The sequence below is a fragment of the Balaenoptera musculus genome, chromosome 20 (assembly GCF_009873245.2).
Source record: "Balaenoptera musculus isolate JJ_BM4_2016_0621 chromosome 20, mBalMus1.pri.v3, whole genome shotgun sequence".
Classification (NCBI taxonomy): Eukaryota; Metazoa; Chordata; class Mammalia; order Artiodactyla; family Balaenopteridae; genus Balaenoptera; species Balaenoptera musculus.
The window spans coordinates 25,403,361-25,420,826 of NC_045804.1; the positions used below are offsets into that span (position 1 = coordinate 25,403,361).

The 17,466-nt window shown below is 40.5% G+C and overlaps 1 protein-coding gene across 1 annotated transcript in view; it reads right to left on the bottom strand.

The window, feature by feature from the left end:
* B4GALNT2 (beta-1,4-N-acetyl-galactosaminyltransferase 2) overlaps nucleotides 1-17,466 on the bottom strand; it is a 58,642-nt gene that overhangs the window by 28,100 nt on the left and 13,076 nt on the right. Inside the window, 2 exon segments of the mRNA XM_036837047.1 lie at nucleotides 2,021-2,158; nucleotides 3,102-3,302. Coding sequence (XP_036692942.1) covers nucleotides 2,021-2,158; nucleotides 3,102-3,302 — 339 coding nt within the window.

Sequence of the window (17,466 nt, forward strand, 5' to 3'; positions counted from 1 at the left end):
TGAGCCCCACGCTCCTTGCACAGCCACGTGGGGCCCGGGCTCACACCCCCGCCAGGATCACCTGCACACTGCACTGGCTTCCTGATCTCCAACACTCCCTCCTGCTGCTGTTCCCTCTTCTGGGGAGTCTTGCATTTGTGTGGAGTCTGGGGTAGTGACTGATTCCCACAATCAAACCTGGAGGGGCCTGCCTGCCCCTTTCCCTTCCTTAATTCAAGACTTAGGCTCAGTCAACTGAGCAGTAAGGCAGTGGCCTAGGGACCGTTCATCAAAGAGGCACAGACAACATCTGTCGCGGCAGCAGAAGGAACGTTAACCTTCCCCCCAGCTACTCAACAGGTCTCCCTGCCTTCCCTTTGCCTTCCCTCCGGGTTATCCTCCGTAGAAAAGCCAGAGTGATATTTTATATATGAAAGTATCTCATAGAATAACTTGCCACTTTTTAAAACTGTTCAATTCTTTGCGTCACCCAGAAAGCAAAATGCACATTCCTCCTGCTGGCTTACCAGGGCCGTCACCACTGGCCCCTCTGGACTCATACCGCCAGCCTCCAGCTGATGCACTAGGCGGCAACGGCTATGGCCTGCTTTCGTATCATGCAGCCATCAGGAAAGGCCCACTCTGGCTTTGGGCCCTGTGTTAACTCTTCCTTCTGGGATGCTTTTCTGGGATGGGGGATTGTGGGAGACTCCTGCTTGATATACAAATCAGAGTTCAAGGTCACCTTTTTTCATTGTCCCATTAAATTTTATGCCATCAACCACAATACTTTAATTTACCTCTCCACATAGCACTTATAACAATCTACTATTTAGGTGATTTATGTATTTCTTTTTTTTTTTTTTTTTGGCCGCACTGCGCAGCATGCGGATCTTAGTTCCCCAATCAGGGATCGAACTTGCACCCCCTGCAGTGGAAGCGCGGAGTCTTAACCACTGGACCACCAGGGAAGTCCCTCTTAGTGTATTATGTATTGCCTGTGAAGAACTATAAGAATGATAATGTTAATAAACCACAACAATGACCGTAGGTAGTATTTTTGCAGTGCTTCTATATGTCAGGCCCTTTATGAGTTACTAGCCTTTTGTATGTTAACACAATGTTCCTTACAATAAACCTATGAAGGAGGTATCTCTGTTACAGTTTTTCATATGAAGATACTGAAGTACCATGAGGCTAAGTAACTTGCCATCCAGCCTGTTCCGAGTTCAAGAGTTCAAGTCCTTAATCACCGTGATATTATTTATTACAGCACGCTTTCCACTGAAACTCATAAATGATTGCTGGGAGGGATAAAAAAAGGGAAAAGACCTGCTCAGCCATTCCGTGCTCCCCTGGTTCTTGATTTCCCAGCCTGGTCATCCTACCACCTATGGATTTGGGGGAAGTGCCAACATCCTTCCTACAAATTCTCTCTTGATATGAGCCAGACACAATCCATCTCTGCTCTTTTCAACTGACAATCCTGGCCAATACACCCTGAAGGTTTAAAACTCCGGACTTTGCACATAGCAGAGGGACAGTACATTCTTAACATATAAATGAATAAGATAATGCAACATGGTGAGACTCTAAAGGTACGTGCTCTGATGGCCTGGGTGTGTAGTGACTGTGCCACCAACACCGCACTGACGTTTCAAAGTCTCTTCATTCCTTTGCTCTTTCTTTATTATGCAATGCTTGAGACACGTCAAGTGTGGTGGGTTTTTTGTTTTGTTTTTGCCGCGCAGCATGGCTTGCAGGCTCTTAGTTCCCCAGCCAGGGATCAAACCCAGGCCCCTGGCAATGAGAGCGCCAAGTACTAACGCTAGACCGCCAGGGAATTCCCAAGTTTTATAAATCTTTATTCAAGGACTATTTCCTCAGTTCTCTTTACTTGGTTTATTCCTAATAGTTCCTTCCAGGGACCCTGCAAGAGCGAGAGTGCCTTCCTTCTCTCCCTGGACCCACACCCTCAGGAGACAGTAGGGAGAGCTTCTGTTGCACCTCAGGGCCCAAGAGCCCTCAGAGTCTGCATTACCTCCTCTGAAAGTGTTCAAATTCAGCCTGTCTCCTCATTTTCACCGCAGGGAGGTCTCTCTGGCCATAGGCATCCTCAAAGTTATAGCTTCCCTGATGTTCCGAAGCTTCACATTTGCACTGGTTTTTCGGGAAGAGCCTAAAACAAGATGAGGACTAAGATCACGGATTGGGTGGGTGGGCTGGTGCGTAAGGCGGGGCCTGAAGCCTAACCCAGCGTGTGGTTCCCCTCAGGTTCTCCTTTCCCATAGCCACCGTCCGGGTTGAGTTGAGACTCTAGAATGCCAGCAGTGGCTGTTCCCAAAGACACAGGGAGGGGAAGGAAGGGGAAAGAGCAAGAAGGCCCCCCCTCTCAAAACCAGCTTATGGTTACCAAAGGGGAAACAAACGTGGGGGGAAGGGATAAATTAGGAGCTTGGGATTAACATAGACACACTACTATAGATAAAATAGATAACCAACAAAGACCTATTGTATAGCACAGGGAACTCTACACAATATTCTGTATATAACTGAATCACTTTGCTGTACACCTGAAACTAACACAACATTGTAAATCAACTAGACTCCAATAAAATAATAAAAAATAAATTTTATAATCCAAAAAAAAAAAAGGCCCCCTCTCTTGAGTCATCTCCTGCACCAAACTTCTGCCACACTGCGCGGCTTGTGTGATCTTAGTTCCCCGACCAGGGATCGAACCCAGGCCCGGCAGTGAAAGCTCAGAGTCCTAACCACTGGACCGCCAGGGAATTCCCCAAGCTTCTTTAAACTTGAGAGTCGCAGGAATGTCAGTGGCATCTCAGCACCCCCAACCAGAAGAGGAGGCCAGAGGGACAGAAAGGCAACATCTTTCCTGTAGTTTGGGTTAAACAGGCCCTCCAAAATCGTAAGGGACTTCGCTGGGAACAGAGTCCGTGCCCTGCAGACCAAGCCCTTTCCTGGTTCCATGGTTTGGAATCACGTTCGCAATCAACACAGGTGCAGGAAGGTAGGCAACTGGCTGTAAAGTGGGCACAACAGGACACTCTGAGCCACAGGAAGGAGAGGTCAGACCAAGGTGGAGTAACTTGCTATCTCACCAGATTCCATCATAGGTAAAGAGGCTCCTGACATGTTCCTCAGGCAGAAGCTTCAGCATCCCGGCAGCCAGAGTAGGCTGAGGGAGCTGTGGTTTGTGGTTACTGGACGCTGTATAAAGGTACACACTTCTGAACATAAATAACACAATGCCCAGGGCCAAGAGTAAGACCGACATCTTGAGGATCCACAGACGTCTAGACCTGTTGGGACACAAAAGAGCAAAGGCCGTTAAAGTCATTTTTCTTTATTATGTAAACAAAAAAGACTTGATTGTGTAATATAGACGGGAACAGTAACTGGAGGAAAAATGTCAGTTAAACCTGTAGCTTACACTACTTAGCAAGATTGATTTCTGTTAAATAGAAGAGTAAAGAATCAGTTTGAAACAGAGAGACTCAATAAAAACCACAAATAAAAGAATAGGCAAAAAGATCCCAAGGGGAAATAAAGAGTAAGGTTTGCAATATTAATGTCAGCACAGTTGAATTCGAGGCAAAAAGATTATTAAGTGGGACCAAAAGGATCACTTATCATGATCACGTGCATGATCCACAAAACAGATGTAGAGGTCATGAACTTTATCCATTAAATAATACCATTAAAGCACACAAAGCAAAGAATGGCAGGATATGGAAGGAGGATTACAAATACAAAGATAGTCATAGATTCTAACATTCTCACATCTAACACTCTAAAATCTCAGTCCTTAACGGATCAAGTCTCAAAAATATATAAAGCAATAGAGCAGCTAAATTATAGAACTCATATTCTGTTAAAGAGCTTTTAGAACATTTACAAAAATGGGCCACTTATTTGAACACAAAGAAAACCATAATAAAGTAGAAATCGTTCAGATTAAACACTCCACACTCTCACAAGTACAATCAAAATGAAACCTATAATAATAAGCCCCCTCTCCCAACAATGTGGAAAAAAATTTTTAAAGCTTTCCAAAGCAAGTGTTTGAATCAAGGACAACATCAGAACAGAAATATAAAGCTAATGAAAGTACTACATACAAAACTGTGGAACACACTAAAACTATACTGAGTGGAAAATTTGAAGCTTTAAATACAAATTTCTGATCACAAGACATAAAATTAATAAATTAAACAATCAAATAAGAAGTTTGAAAATGGATAACAAAATGAATCTAAGAAAAGCAGAAACAATAACTTAATAACAATGCAAATGGAAAGTGGCAAATTAGAAAAAAACCTGAAATGAAATAATTGCTAAATCTAAGCACTGAGGAGAAAATTTTTGAGATATCTGCCTACTTTATAACCTCCCTGCTCTAAGACTCTTCTCCTGACCCACAGAGGCGACACCTATGAGCCTAGTTGTACCACACGATGCTCCCCTGGCCGTGGCTGATTGGACCAAGGGTGGACACCTCTGAGCTGGGCTGAACAGCCAGAACTTCTTCCCAGGAATCGGCAAGCAGAGATACCGATCAGCTAAACCTGGTCCCCTGAACTGAGAATAGAGGGGAGGAGAGAAGGGGGAGAAGATAGAAGATGAGCGACACAAGAAGCCTAGATCTTGAATAGCTAGATGAAAGAGATGACTTTCTAGAAAACCACAAATAACCTAAACAGATCTGTAAAAGTGAAAGAAATTGAGGAAGTTGTCAAAGGCCTATGTACTCAACAAAGTCCCAAATCCATGTTTCATAAGTAAACAACTCAATGCCGATTTATAAAAACCAGTTTTAGGGACTTCCCTGTTGGCGCAGTGGTTAGGACTCACGCTCCCAATGCAGGGGGCCCCGGTTCAATCCCTGGTCAGGGAACTAGATCCCACATGCATGCCGCAACCAAAAATTCGCATGCCACAACTAAGGAGCCGGCAAGCCGCAACTAAGGAGCACATGTGCCGCAACTAAGGAGCCGGCAAGCCGCAACTAAGGAGCCGGCAAGCCACAACTAAGACCCGGCACAACCAAATAAATAAATTAAATAAATATTTAAAAAAAACAACACAACAGTTTTACAGCAATGCAAATGTAAGTATGGATGAATAATGATGTAAATATGCTAAACAAATATTAGCAAATAGAGTACAGTAGTATCCTAAATGAAAGATTCACCACTAACAAATGGAGTTTTCTCTAGGAGAGCAAGGATGACTCAGTGCTATAGTGTGGCTGAACCACTCTGACTCCCTTTTGTTGGCTTATCTTAGGCCCACAGTCCTACTCGCTCCCCTTTCTTTTCTTTTCTTTTTTTAAAGAATGACAGGGTCATCAAATTCATTACACAATTCTCAACCTAACAAAAAGAAACAAATCACCGACAACAGAGGGACATGGTCTTGACTTTTTTTTTTTTTTTTTTTGGTTCCTTGATTCTTTTTTCTTTTTTTTAATGTCTGAAACATTTATATTAACATATTTCCATACAAATAACCCAATGAAAGTTTAGTATTAGTTGTTTTGTTTCTTTGTTTTTTTATACTGCAGGTTCTTATTAGTCATCAATTTTATACACATCAATGTATACATGTCAGTCCCAATCACCCAATTCAGCACACCACCATCCCCACCCCACCGCAGTTTTCCCCCCTTGGTGTCCATATGTCTGTTCTCTACATCTGTGTCTCAACTTCTGCCCTGCAAACCGGCTCATCTGTACCATTTTTCTAGGTTCCACATACATGCGTTAATATACGATATTTGTTTTTCTCTTTCTGACTTACTTCACTCTGTATGACAGTCTCTAGATCCATCCACGTCTCAACAAATGACTCAATTTCGTTCCTTTTTATGGCTGAGTAATATTCCATTGTATATATGTACCACCTCTTCTTTATCCATTCATCTGTTGATGGGCATTTAGGTTGCTTCCATGACCTGGCTATTGTAAATAGTGTTGCAATGAACATTCGGGTGCATGTGTCTTTTTGAATTACGGTTTTCTCTAGGTATATGCCCAGTAGTGGGATTGCTGGGTCATATGGTAATTCTATTTTTAGTTTTTTAAGGAACCTCCATATTGTTCTCCATAGTGGCTGTATCAATTTACATTCCCACCAACAGTGCAAGAGGGTTCCCTTTTCTCCACACCCTCTCCAGCATTTGTTGTTTGTAGATTTTCTGATGATGCCCATTCTAACTGGTGTGAGGTGATACCTCATTGTAGTTTTGATTTGCATTTCTCTAAAAATTAGTGATGTTGAGCATCTTTTCATGTGCTTCGTGGCCGTCTGTATGTCTTCTTTGGAGAAATGTCTCTTTAGGTCTTCTGCCCATTTTTGGATGGGGGTGTTTGTTTCTTTAATATTGAGCTGAATGAGCTGTTTATATATTTTGGAGATTAATCCTTTGTCTGTTGATTCGTTTGCAAATATCTTCTCCCATTCTGAGGGTTGTCTTTTCGTCTTGTTTATGGTTTCCTTTGCTGTGCAAAAGCTTTGAAGTTTCATTAGGTCCCATTTGTTTATTTTTGTTTTTATTTCCATTACTCTAGGAGGTGGATCAAAAAAGATCTTGCTGTGATTTATGTCAAAGAGTGTTCTTCTTATGTTTTCCTCTAAGAGTTTTATAGTGTCCAGTCTTACATTTAGGTCTCTAATGCATTTTGAGTTTATTTTGTGTATGGTGTTAGGGAGTATTCTAATTTCATTCTTTTACATGTAGCTGTCCAGTTTTCCCAGCACCACTTATTGAAGAGACTTTCTTTTCTCCATTGTATATCTTTGCCTCCTTTGTCATAGATTAGTTGACCATAGGTGCATGGGTTTACCTCTGGGCTTTCTATCTTGTTCCATTGATCTATGTTTCTGTTTTTGTGCCAGTACCATATTGTCTTAATTACTGTAGCTTTGCAGTATAGTCTGAAGTCAGGGAGTCTGATTCCTCCAGCTCCATTTTTTTCCCTCAAGACTGCTTTGGCTATTCAGGGTCTTTTGTGTCTACATACAAATTTTAAGATGATTTGTTCTAGCTCTGTAAAAAATGCCATTGGTAATTTGATAGGGATTGCATTGAATCTGTAGATTGCTTTGGGTAGTATAGTCATTTTCACAATGTTGATTCTTCCAATCCAAGAACATGGTATATCTCTCCATCTGTTGGTATCATCTTTAATTTCTTTCATCAGTGTCTTATAGTTTTCTGCATACAGGTCTTTTGTCTCCCTAGGTAGGTTTATTCCTAGGTATTTTATTCTTTTTGTTGCAATGGTAAATGGGAGTGTTTCCATAATTTCTCTTTCAGATTTTTCATCATTAGTGTATAGGAATGCAAGAGATTTCTGTGCATTAATTTTGTATCCTGCAACTTTACCAAATTCATTAATAAGCTCTAGCAGTTTTCTGGTGGCAGTTTTAGGATTCTCTATGTATAGTATCATGTCATCTGCAAACAGTGACAGTTTTACTTCTTCTTTTCAAATTTGGATTCCTTTTATTTCTTTTTCTTCTCTGATTGCCATGGCTAGGACTTCCAGAACTATGTTGAATAATAGTGCTGAGAGTGGGCATCCTTGTCTCATTCCTGATCTTAGAGGAAATGCTTTCAGTTTGTCACCATTGAGAATGATGTTTGCTGTGGGTTTGTCATATATGGCCTTTATTATGTTGAGGTAGGTTCCCTGTATGCCCACTTGTTGGAGAGTTTTTATCATAAATGGGTGTTGAATTTTGTCAAAAGCTTTTTCTGCATCTATTGAGATGATCATATGGTTTTTATTCTTCAATTTGTTAATATGGTGTATCACATTGATTGATTTGCGTATATTGAAGAATCCTTGCATCCCTGGGATAAGTCCCACTTGATTGTGGTGTATGATCCTTTTAATGTGTTGTTGGATTCTGTTTGCTAGTATTTTGTTGAGGATTTTTGCATCTATATTCATCAGCGATATTGGTCTGTAATTTTCTTTTTTTGTACTGTCTTTGTCTGGTTTTGGTATCAGGGTGATGGTGGCCTCATAGAATGAGTTTGGGAGTGTTCCTTCCTCTGCAATTTTTTGGAAGAGTTTGAGAAGGATGGGTGTTAGCTCTTCTCTAAATGTTTGATAGAATTCACCTGTGAAGCCATCTGGTCCTGGACTTTTGTTTGTTGGAAGATTTTTAATCACAGTTTCAATTTCATTACTTGTGATTGGTCTGTTCATATTTTCTGTTTCTTCCTGGTTCAGTCTTGGAAGGTTATACCTTTCTAAGAATTTGTCCATTTCTTCCAGGTTGTCCATTTTCTTGGCATAGAGTTGCTTGTAGTAGTCTCTTAGGATGCTTTGTATTTCTGCGGTGTCTGTTGTAACTTCTCCTTTTTCATTTCTGATTTTATTGATTTGAGTCCTCTCCCTCTTTTTCTTGATGAGTCTGGCTAATGGCTTATCAATTTTGTTTATCTTCTCAAAGAACCAGCTTTTAGTTTTATTGATCTTTGCTATTGTTTTCTTTGTTTCTATTTCATTTATTTCCGCTCTGATCTTTATGATTTCTTTCCTTCTGCTAACTTTGGATTTTGTTTGTTCTTCTTTCTCTAGTTTCTTTAGGTGTACGGTTAGATTGTTTACTTGAGATTTTTCTTGTTTCTTTAGGTAGGCTTGTATAGCTATAAACTTCCCTCTTAGAACTGCTTTTGCTGCATCCCATAGGTTTTGGGTCGTCGTGTTTTCATTGTCATTTGTCTCTAGGTATTTTTTGATTTCCTCTTTGATTTCTTCAGTGATCTCTTGGTTATTTAGTAACGTATTATTTAGCCTCCACGTGTTTGTGTTTTTCACGTTTTTTTCCCTGTAATTCATTTCTAATCTCATAGCGTTGTGGTCAGAAAAGATGCTTGATATGATTTCAATTTTCTTAAATTTACTGAGGCTTGATTTGTGACCCAAGATGTGATCTATCCTGGAGAATGTTCCGTGTGCACTTGAGAAGAACGTGTAATCTGCTGTTTTTGGATGGAATGTCCTATAAATATCAATTAAATCTATCTGGTCTATTGTGTCATTTAAAGCTTCTGTATCCTTACTTATCTTCATTTTGGATGATCTGTCCATTGGTGTAAGTGAGGTGTTAAAGTCCCCCACTATTATTGTCTTACTGTCAATTTCCTCTTTTATGGCTGTTAGCAGTTGCCTTATGTATTGAGGTGCTCCTATGTTGGGTGCATATATATTTATAATTGTTATATCTTCTTCTTGGATTGATCCCTTGATCATTATGTAGTGTCCTTCTTTGTCTCTTGTAACATTCTTTATTTTAAAGTCTATTTTATCTGATATGAGTATAGCTACTCCAGCTTTCTTTTGATTTCCATTTGCATGGAATATCTTTTTCCACCCCCCTCTTTCAGTCTGTATGTGTCCCTAGGTCTAAAGTGGGTCTCTTGTAGACAGTATATATATGGGTCTTGTTTTTGTATCCATTCAGCAAGCCTGTGTCTTTTGGTTGGAGCATTTAATCCATTCACGTTTAAGGTAATTATCAATATGTATGTTCCTATGACCATTTTCTTAATTGTTTTGGGTTTGTTTTTGTAGGTCCTTTTCTTCTCTTGTGTTCCCCATTCAGAAAAGTTCCGTTAGCATTTGTTGTAGAGCTGGTTTGGTGGTGCTGAATTCTCTTAGCTTTTGCTTGTCTGTAAAGCTTTTGATTTCTCCATTGAATGTAAATGAGATCCTTGCCAGGTAGAGTAATCTTGGTTGTAGGTTCTTCCCTTTCATCACTTTAAGTATATCATGCCACTCCCTTCTGGCTTGTAGAGTTTCTGCTGAGAAATCAGCTCTTAACCTTATGGGAGTTCCCTTGTATGTTATTTGTCGTTTTTCCCTTGCTGCTTTCAATAATTTTTCTTTGTCTTTAATATTTGTCAATTTGATTACTATGTGTCTCGGTGTGTTTCTCCTTGGGTTTATCCTGTATGGGACTCTCTGCGCTTCCTGGACTTGGGTGGCTATTTCCTTTCCCATGTTAGGGAAGTTTTCGACTATAATCTCTTCAAATATTTTCACGGGTCCTTTCTCTCGCTCTTCTCCTTCTGGGACCCCTATAATGCGAATGTTGTTGCGTTTAATGTTGTCCCAGAGGTCTCTTAGGCTGTCTTCATTTCTTTTCATTCTTTTTTCTTTATTCTGTTCTGCAGCAGTGAATTCCACCATTCTGTCTTCCAGGTCACTTATCCGTTCTTCTGCCTCAGTTATTCTGCTATTGATTCCTTCTAGTGTAGTTTTCATTTCAGTTATTGTATTGGTCATCTCTGTTTGTTTGTTCTTTAATTCTTCTAGGTCTTTTTTAATCATTTCTTGCATCTTCTCGATCTTTGCCTCCATTCTTATTCCGAGGTCCTGGATCATCTTCACTATCATTATTCTGAATTCTTTTTCTGGAAGGTTGCCTATCTCCACCACTTCATTTAGTTGTTTTTCTGGGGTTTTTTCTTGTTCCTTCATCTGGTATATAGCCCTCTGCCTTTTCATCTTGTCTATCTTTCTGTAAATGTGGTTTTTGTTCCACAGGCTGCAGGATTGTCATTTTTCTTGCTTCTGCTGTCTGCCCTCTGGTGGTTGAGGCTATCTAAGAGGCTTGATGGGAGGCTCTCGGTCTTGACCTTTTTGAGGATTGGATTTTTTTCCTTTCGCCGTCAGGAAATAAAACTAAGAATTATGTCACTGAGTAAAAACGAAAGTGGGGAGAAAAAAATTCTCCAGGTAAATGGCTTCTCTGGTATTCTATAGTTGTTTTCTCCTTAAACTGTTACCTGCTCCCTTTTCCATGTCACTGAGCTTTAGCCTACTCACAAGGATGTGCCCAAGCAAGGTAAGTTTCCTATCAACTTTTCCCCTGGCCTTTTCAGTCCTGGAAGGATGCCTTTTGCTGATGCAGATGGTTAATGGTCATGAAAGCCCCAAAGGGAGGGGAAAAAAACCCGGTTCCCATCAATATGGACATGATTCTCCCTAGTAGTCAGATTCTATTTTTAGCTTTGGCCCTTAAAATCCCCCTGTACCCTTTTCTGCAGCACAGAGTGCAGCTTTGAATGCCTATGGATCAAATGCCTCTGGATCCTCTGCCAGATCCAGCCCATATGTAAGTTACCCACAATAAACTTCATAACTGCACTTCATGGAGTTGCCTGCTTCGTTTTCCGGTATCAAAGTTCCTTCCCAGTTAGAAGGATATTATTCGATGTCTCTGCCTCCCAACACACAATGTATTCATAAATTTCACCAAGAGAAAATTCAGGTCAGGAGAAAACCCAATATGATTATATTGACAGATGATTTTTTTTTAAAATAAATTTATTTATTTATTTTTGGTTGCATTGGGTCTTCGTTGCTGCACGCGGGCTTCTCATTGCGGTGGCTTCTCTTGTTGCAGAGCACGGGCTCTAGGCACGCAGGCTTCAGTAGTTGTGGCTCGCGGGCTTTAGAGTGCAGGCTCAGTAGTTGTGGCGCACAGGCTTAGTTGCTCCGAGGCATGTGGAATCTTCCCAGACCAGAGATAGAACCTGTGTCCCCTGCACCGGCAGGCAGATTCTTAACCACTGCGCCACCAGGGAAGCCCTTGACAGATGATTTAAAAAGCATTTAATAAAATCCAACATCCATTCTTAATTTGTTAAACATCCCTCATTTAAGAAAGGACCTAAAACAGTCTCCCAAGGCAATAGAAAAGCAAAACTAAACAAATGGAACCTAATCAAACTTACAAGCGTTTGCACAACAAAGGAAACCATAAACAAAACAAAAAGACAACCTACTGACTGGGAGAAAATATTTGCGAATGATGTGACTGACAACGGCTTAATTTCCAAAACATACAAACATACAATTCAATAACAAAAAAACAAACAACTCAATCAAAAATGGGAAGAAGACCTAAATAGACATTTCTCCAGAGAAGACATACAGATGGCCAAGAGGCATATGAAAAGATGCTCATCATCGTTAATTATTAGAGAAATGCAAATCAAAACTACAATGAGGTACCACCTCACACCAGTCAGAATGGTCATCATTAAAAAGTCTACAAATAATAAATGTTGGAGAGGGTGTGGAGAAAGGGAACTCTCCTACACTGTTGCTGGGAATGTAAATTGGTGCAGCCACTATGGAGAAACTAAAAACAGAGCTACCATATGATCCAGCAATCCCACTCCTGGGCATATACCCAGACAAAACTATAATTCGAAAAGATACATGCACCCCCTTATGTCCATAGCAGCACTATTTACAATAGCCAGACCCCCCAGAAACAGCCTAAATGTCCATTGTGAGATGAATGGACAAAGAAGATGTGGTGTGTGTGTGTATATGTATATATATATATATACACACACACACATGCACACTCACAATGGAATATTACTCAGCCATAAAAAATAAAATAATAATACCATTTGCAGCAACATGGATGGACCTGGAGATTACTGAGCAAAGTAAGTCAGAAAGAGAAAGATGAATACCATATGATATCACTTATATGTGGAATCTAAAATATGACACAAATGAACATATCTACAAAATTGAAACAGACTCATAGACATAGAGAACAGACTTGTGGTTGCCAAGGGAGAAGTGGGAGTGGGGGAGTGAAGGACTGGGAGTTTGGGATTAGCAGATGCAAACTATTATATAGAGAATGGATAAACAACACGGTCCTACTGCATAGCACAGGGAATTATATTCAATATCCTGTGATAAACCATAATGAAAAAATATGAAAAAGAATATATATATGTACAACTGAGTCACTTTGCTGTACAGCAGAAATTAACACAACATTGTAAATCAACTATAATAAAAATTTTTTAAAAAGAAAGAACCTAGAAGAAATGACACCACAGTAATAATCATGAGCACACCTAACATCTGGATCTTGGTTTACATACAGTATTCCCTTCTAAAGGAAATCAGAGCCCCTTGGAGAAATGGCTGATTCTGGCTTTGGGGCAAGGAAAATTCAAAGCGAGTCTGGAATATCCTGTAGTGTCAGAAAGGAAGGAAGCTATCTAAGAAGACCACAGTTATGTCCAAAGAAAAAGGAGCCATTTTAGGGTCTTCTACCAGCCATATTTGGGACGACTGATACATCAACAAGAACAATGGCTATAATTAATTATAACACATTGAATAAAATAAAAACCCATGAAGCTAATGATACCCAAGGGAAAAAATGCAAGGGGTGAGTGGGGTACTTAAAAAAAAAACCTTTTTAGTTATAGAAAAAAATCCAAGTACATACAAAAAAATAAAGAGAGAAATAAAATGAATTTTACTGTATTCATTACCCAACTTCTACTCCTGTACAAAACGGATGTATCTATTTCTTTACCTATTTCCCTCACTTCTCAAATCATTTTGAAGAAAATCTTGACCTCATATCATCTCATCAGTAAATATTCTACCTCTGAAGGGTAATGTGGTAGTTTTGTACTCAAATGAACCGAGCTGGAACCACGTTTCCTTGAATTCCCTTCCCTGTGTAACGCAAGGTTAGTGATGGCCACAAGAGAAATTTGCATGAGATTTAGAGGCACTGCAGGTACTGGCAAGTTCCATCCACTTGATCCTCTTTCCCTCGACTCTGGGTCCAGCACTCCTTCCCAACTTCTGGCCCTGATGACCAGCTACCCCAGGTTCACTATCAGAACTTTCTCTGAGAATTCACAGTAGTGGTAACCATGAGGAACAAGCTTTCATATACTTCTCCAGCAACTCTCTTTGTGGCTGTACTCCAGAAAAACAGATGCTTCTGAATTCTTTTTTTTTCTTTTTTTAAATTTATTTATTTATATTTATTTTTTAAATTTTTGGCTGCATTGGGTCTTTGTGGCTGCTCACGGGCTTTCTCTAGTTGCGGCAAACGGGGTCTACTCTTCGTTGTGGTGCGCAGGCTTCTCATTGTGGTGGCTTCTCTTGTTGCGGAGCACGGGCTCTAGGTGTGCGGGCTTCAGTAGTTGTGGCTCGCGGGCTCTAGAGCACAGGTTCAGTAGTTGTGGCGCACGAGTTTAAGTTTCTCCACGGCATGTGGGATCTTCCCAGACCAGGGCTCAAACCCATGTCCCCTGCACTGGCAGGCAGATTCTAAACCACTGCACCACCAGGGAAGCCCTGCTTCTGAATTCTGGCAAGTTCCAGCTCATTCACCTGTGACAAGGTGGCTGGTGACTTTTCTCTAATTCTTTTTTTTTTTTGGAACTTTTTTTCCCCAGCCTGTCCCACAATTGTGTTAATTCCTATAAAAAATATTTCTTATTCTGCAATACTCATAGAAGTTCTCCTTCTTTGCTTAAGGCTTCAGATAAGGGTTCTTACACAGACACACAATACCATTATCAGCTAAAAATCTAACAATCATTCTCTAATACCATCAAATGTCCACAGAGTTTAAATTTCCCTTTTGTCTTTTTTTTTTTTTTTTTTAAGGATCAAAGCAGAATCCAAATAAGGTCCATACACTGGTTGATATGCCTCATCAGTTCCTTTTAATATACAGATTCCCCTATATCTCTCTTTATTTTTTTCCTGCAACTTATTTGTTGAAGGAACCATGTTGTTTATCCTACATGATTTGGATTTTCCACATCTGGACTGTGCTGATTTCAGCCCCCTGGGTCATGTTCCTTTGTCCCCTGTATTTTCTATAAATTTGTAGTTAGATCAAGAGGCTCAATCAAATTCAGGTTTGGTTTCTGAGAAGACTACTTCATAGGTGATGGTGTGTGCCCCTCCATTCGGGAGGCGAGGCACAGAATAGCTCATCGTCTCTCTTTCTGAGGGTATTAGCAGCCATTTGATGATTGCCCAAATCACTGGTTCTGAGTATTTTTGGTCTCAGGACCTCTTTATAATCTTAAAAATTATGGAGGACCTCCAAAGAGCTTTTTTTTTTTGGGTTATATTTGTCAGTGTTTACCATTTTGGAAATTAAATTTGAGGAGTTTTTAGAAGTATTTATTAATTTGGAAGTAAAAAAATAAACCCATTACATGTTAACACAAATAACATATTTTATGGAAAAAAAACTACATTTTTCCAAACAAAAAGTAGTGAGAAAAGTGGCATCGTTTTACATTTTTGCCTATCTAATGTTTAGCTTAATAGATAAAATGAATCATATTGTTTCTGCATTCAATCTGTTATGATATGTTGTTTGGTTGAAGTATATGAAGAAAATACGGCCCCACACAGATGTATAACTGGAAAAGGGAGAAACATTTTAATTGCGTTTTCAGATAATTGTGGATATTCATCTTTGATACCACACCAAAAATCAAGAAGTGGTAGTTTCTTAAAAGGTTAGCAGCAGTGTGGAATCTGAAACCATATCAATGAATTTTTTGTACACTGTTAGATTAAAATCCACTGGTATGACTTGGACTTTGAATGGATCTTTTACCTACTCATGATTTTATTACATTATGCATTAGTCATATGGAAAATATTGGTTAACTGAGTTATGCTGATCCCCCAAATGCTGATGCATTTATTTATTTGTTTATTTAATTATGTATTTATTCGCTGTGTTGGGTCTTCGTTGCTGCGCACTGGCTTTCTCTAGTTGCGACGAGCAGGGGCTACTTTTCCTTGTAGTGCTCGGGCTTCTCATTGTTGCGGCTTCTCTTGTTGCAGAGCACGGGCTCTAGGCGTGAGGGCTTCAGTAGTTGCAGCACGTGAGCTCAGTAGTTGTGGCGCACGGGCTTAGTTGCTCCGTGGCACGTGAGATCTTCCTGGACCAGGGCTCGAACCCGTGTCCCCTGCATTGGCAGGCAGATTCTTAACCACTGAGCCACCAGGGAAGCCTTGCTGATGCATTTTTAATGCAATATCGAGAATTCACATTCATTAACATCAACACCAATCTCATCAGAAAAGTCTCTAAATATTAAGACTGTCAAACTCATTGCAGTGGAAATAAGTTTTACAAAGTTCTAATTTTTTGGAAAGCTTGAACTTTATGATTGGCAACAAATACTGGCAACTGGCAGATCACTTGGTCCATTTTTTTGAGAAGACATCTACCCAATACAGAAGTCTGAATAACCAGCTTATTCTTATTCATTCTTATTCTTTCAAGCAAAAAAGATTTCCTTTAAAAAGCAGCTACTTCAGGGGCTGCCCTGGTGGCGCAGTGGTTAGGAATCCGCCTGCCAGTGCGGGGCACGTGGGTTCGAGCCCTGGTCCAGGAAGATCCCACATGTCGCGGAGCAGCTAAGCCCGTGCACCACATCTACTGAGCCTGCGCTCTAGAGCCCGCGAGCCACAACTACTGAAGCCCGCGCTCTACAGCCCATGCTCCGCAGCAAGAGAAGCCACGGCAATAAGAAGCCCGCGCACTGCAACAAAGAGTAGTCCCCGCTCGCTGCAACTAGAGAAAGACTGCGTGCAGCAACAAGACCCAACGCAGCCAAAAATAAATAAATAAATAAATTTATAAAAAGAAAAACAAAACAAAAAAAGAAAAAAAAAAGATTTCCATTAAAAAGCAGCTACTTCAGGGTCTTCCCTGGTGGTGCAGTGGTTAAGAATCCACCTGACAGTGCGGGGGACACGGGTTGGAACCCTGATCCAGGAAGATCCCACATGCCATGGAGCAGCCAAGTCTGTGTGTCACAACTACTGAGCCTGCGGTCTAGAGCCCACGAGCCACAACTACTGAAGCCCACGTGCCACAACTACTGAAGCCCACGCGCCTAGAGCCTGTGCTCCGCAACAAGAGAAGCCACCGCAATGAGAAGCTCACACACCACCATGAAGAGTAGCCCCCCGCTCGCCACAACTAAAGAAAGCCCGCCTGCAGCAATGAAGACCCAACACAGCCAAAAATAAATAAGTTTAAAAAAAAAAGAAAAAAAAAAAAAAAGAAAAGCAGCTACTTCAGCTCGCTACTCAAATTGCACAAGCACTTTTTCTTGAGACAACAATCACTGCATTTCAGTCTCTGGCAGGAATGTTTTACGTGTACCTCTCATCAAAACATCTACTTAAAATTGACATTTTTTAAAAAAAAAAATCAATCAATTTTGCTGTTTCATCAAGGATATTCTGAAGTAATCTGGCTTTTTTCCCTGAGTGTGGTGGGAAAGTACAACTCCCACCAGTTCAAGCTAAGGTACCAGCAGCAGTTTTGCCCATCATTGCCTTTGCATCATCAGTGCAAATGCCAGCACAGTGAAAAAAGCAAAGAGCATCTTACTATTATCATGCAGTAGTTTTCACCTTGCAGACTCCCTGAGGGGGCACTGGGACCCTCAGGAGTCTACGGCCCACAATTGGAGAAGCCCTGCTCTAGCCCATTCTTCCACAGGCTTTTTCTTCCCTAATTTTAGAAGCTCTTGATGTATAGAAATATTCACCTTTTGTCTGTGGTGTAAATAGCTAAGGTTGTCTTTCCCAATTTGTCACTTGTCTT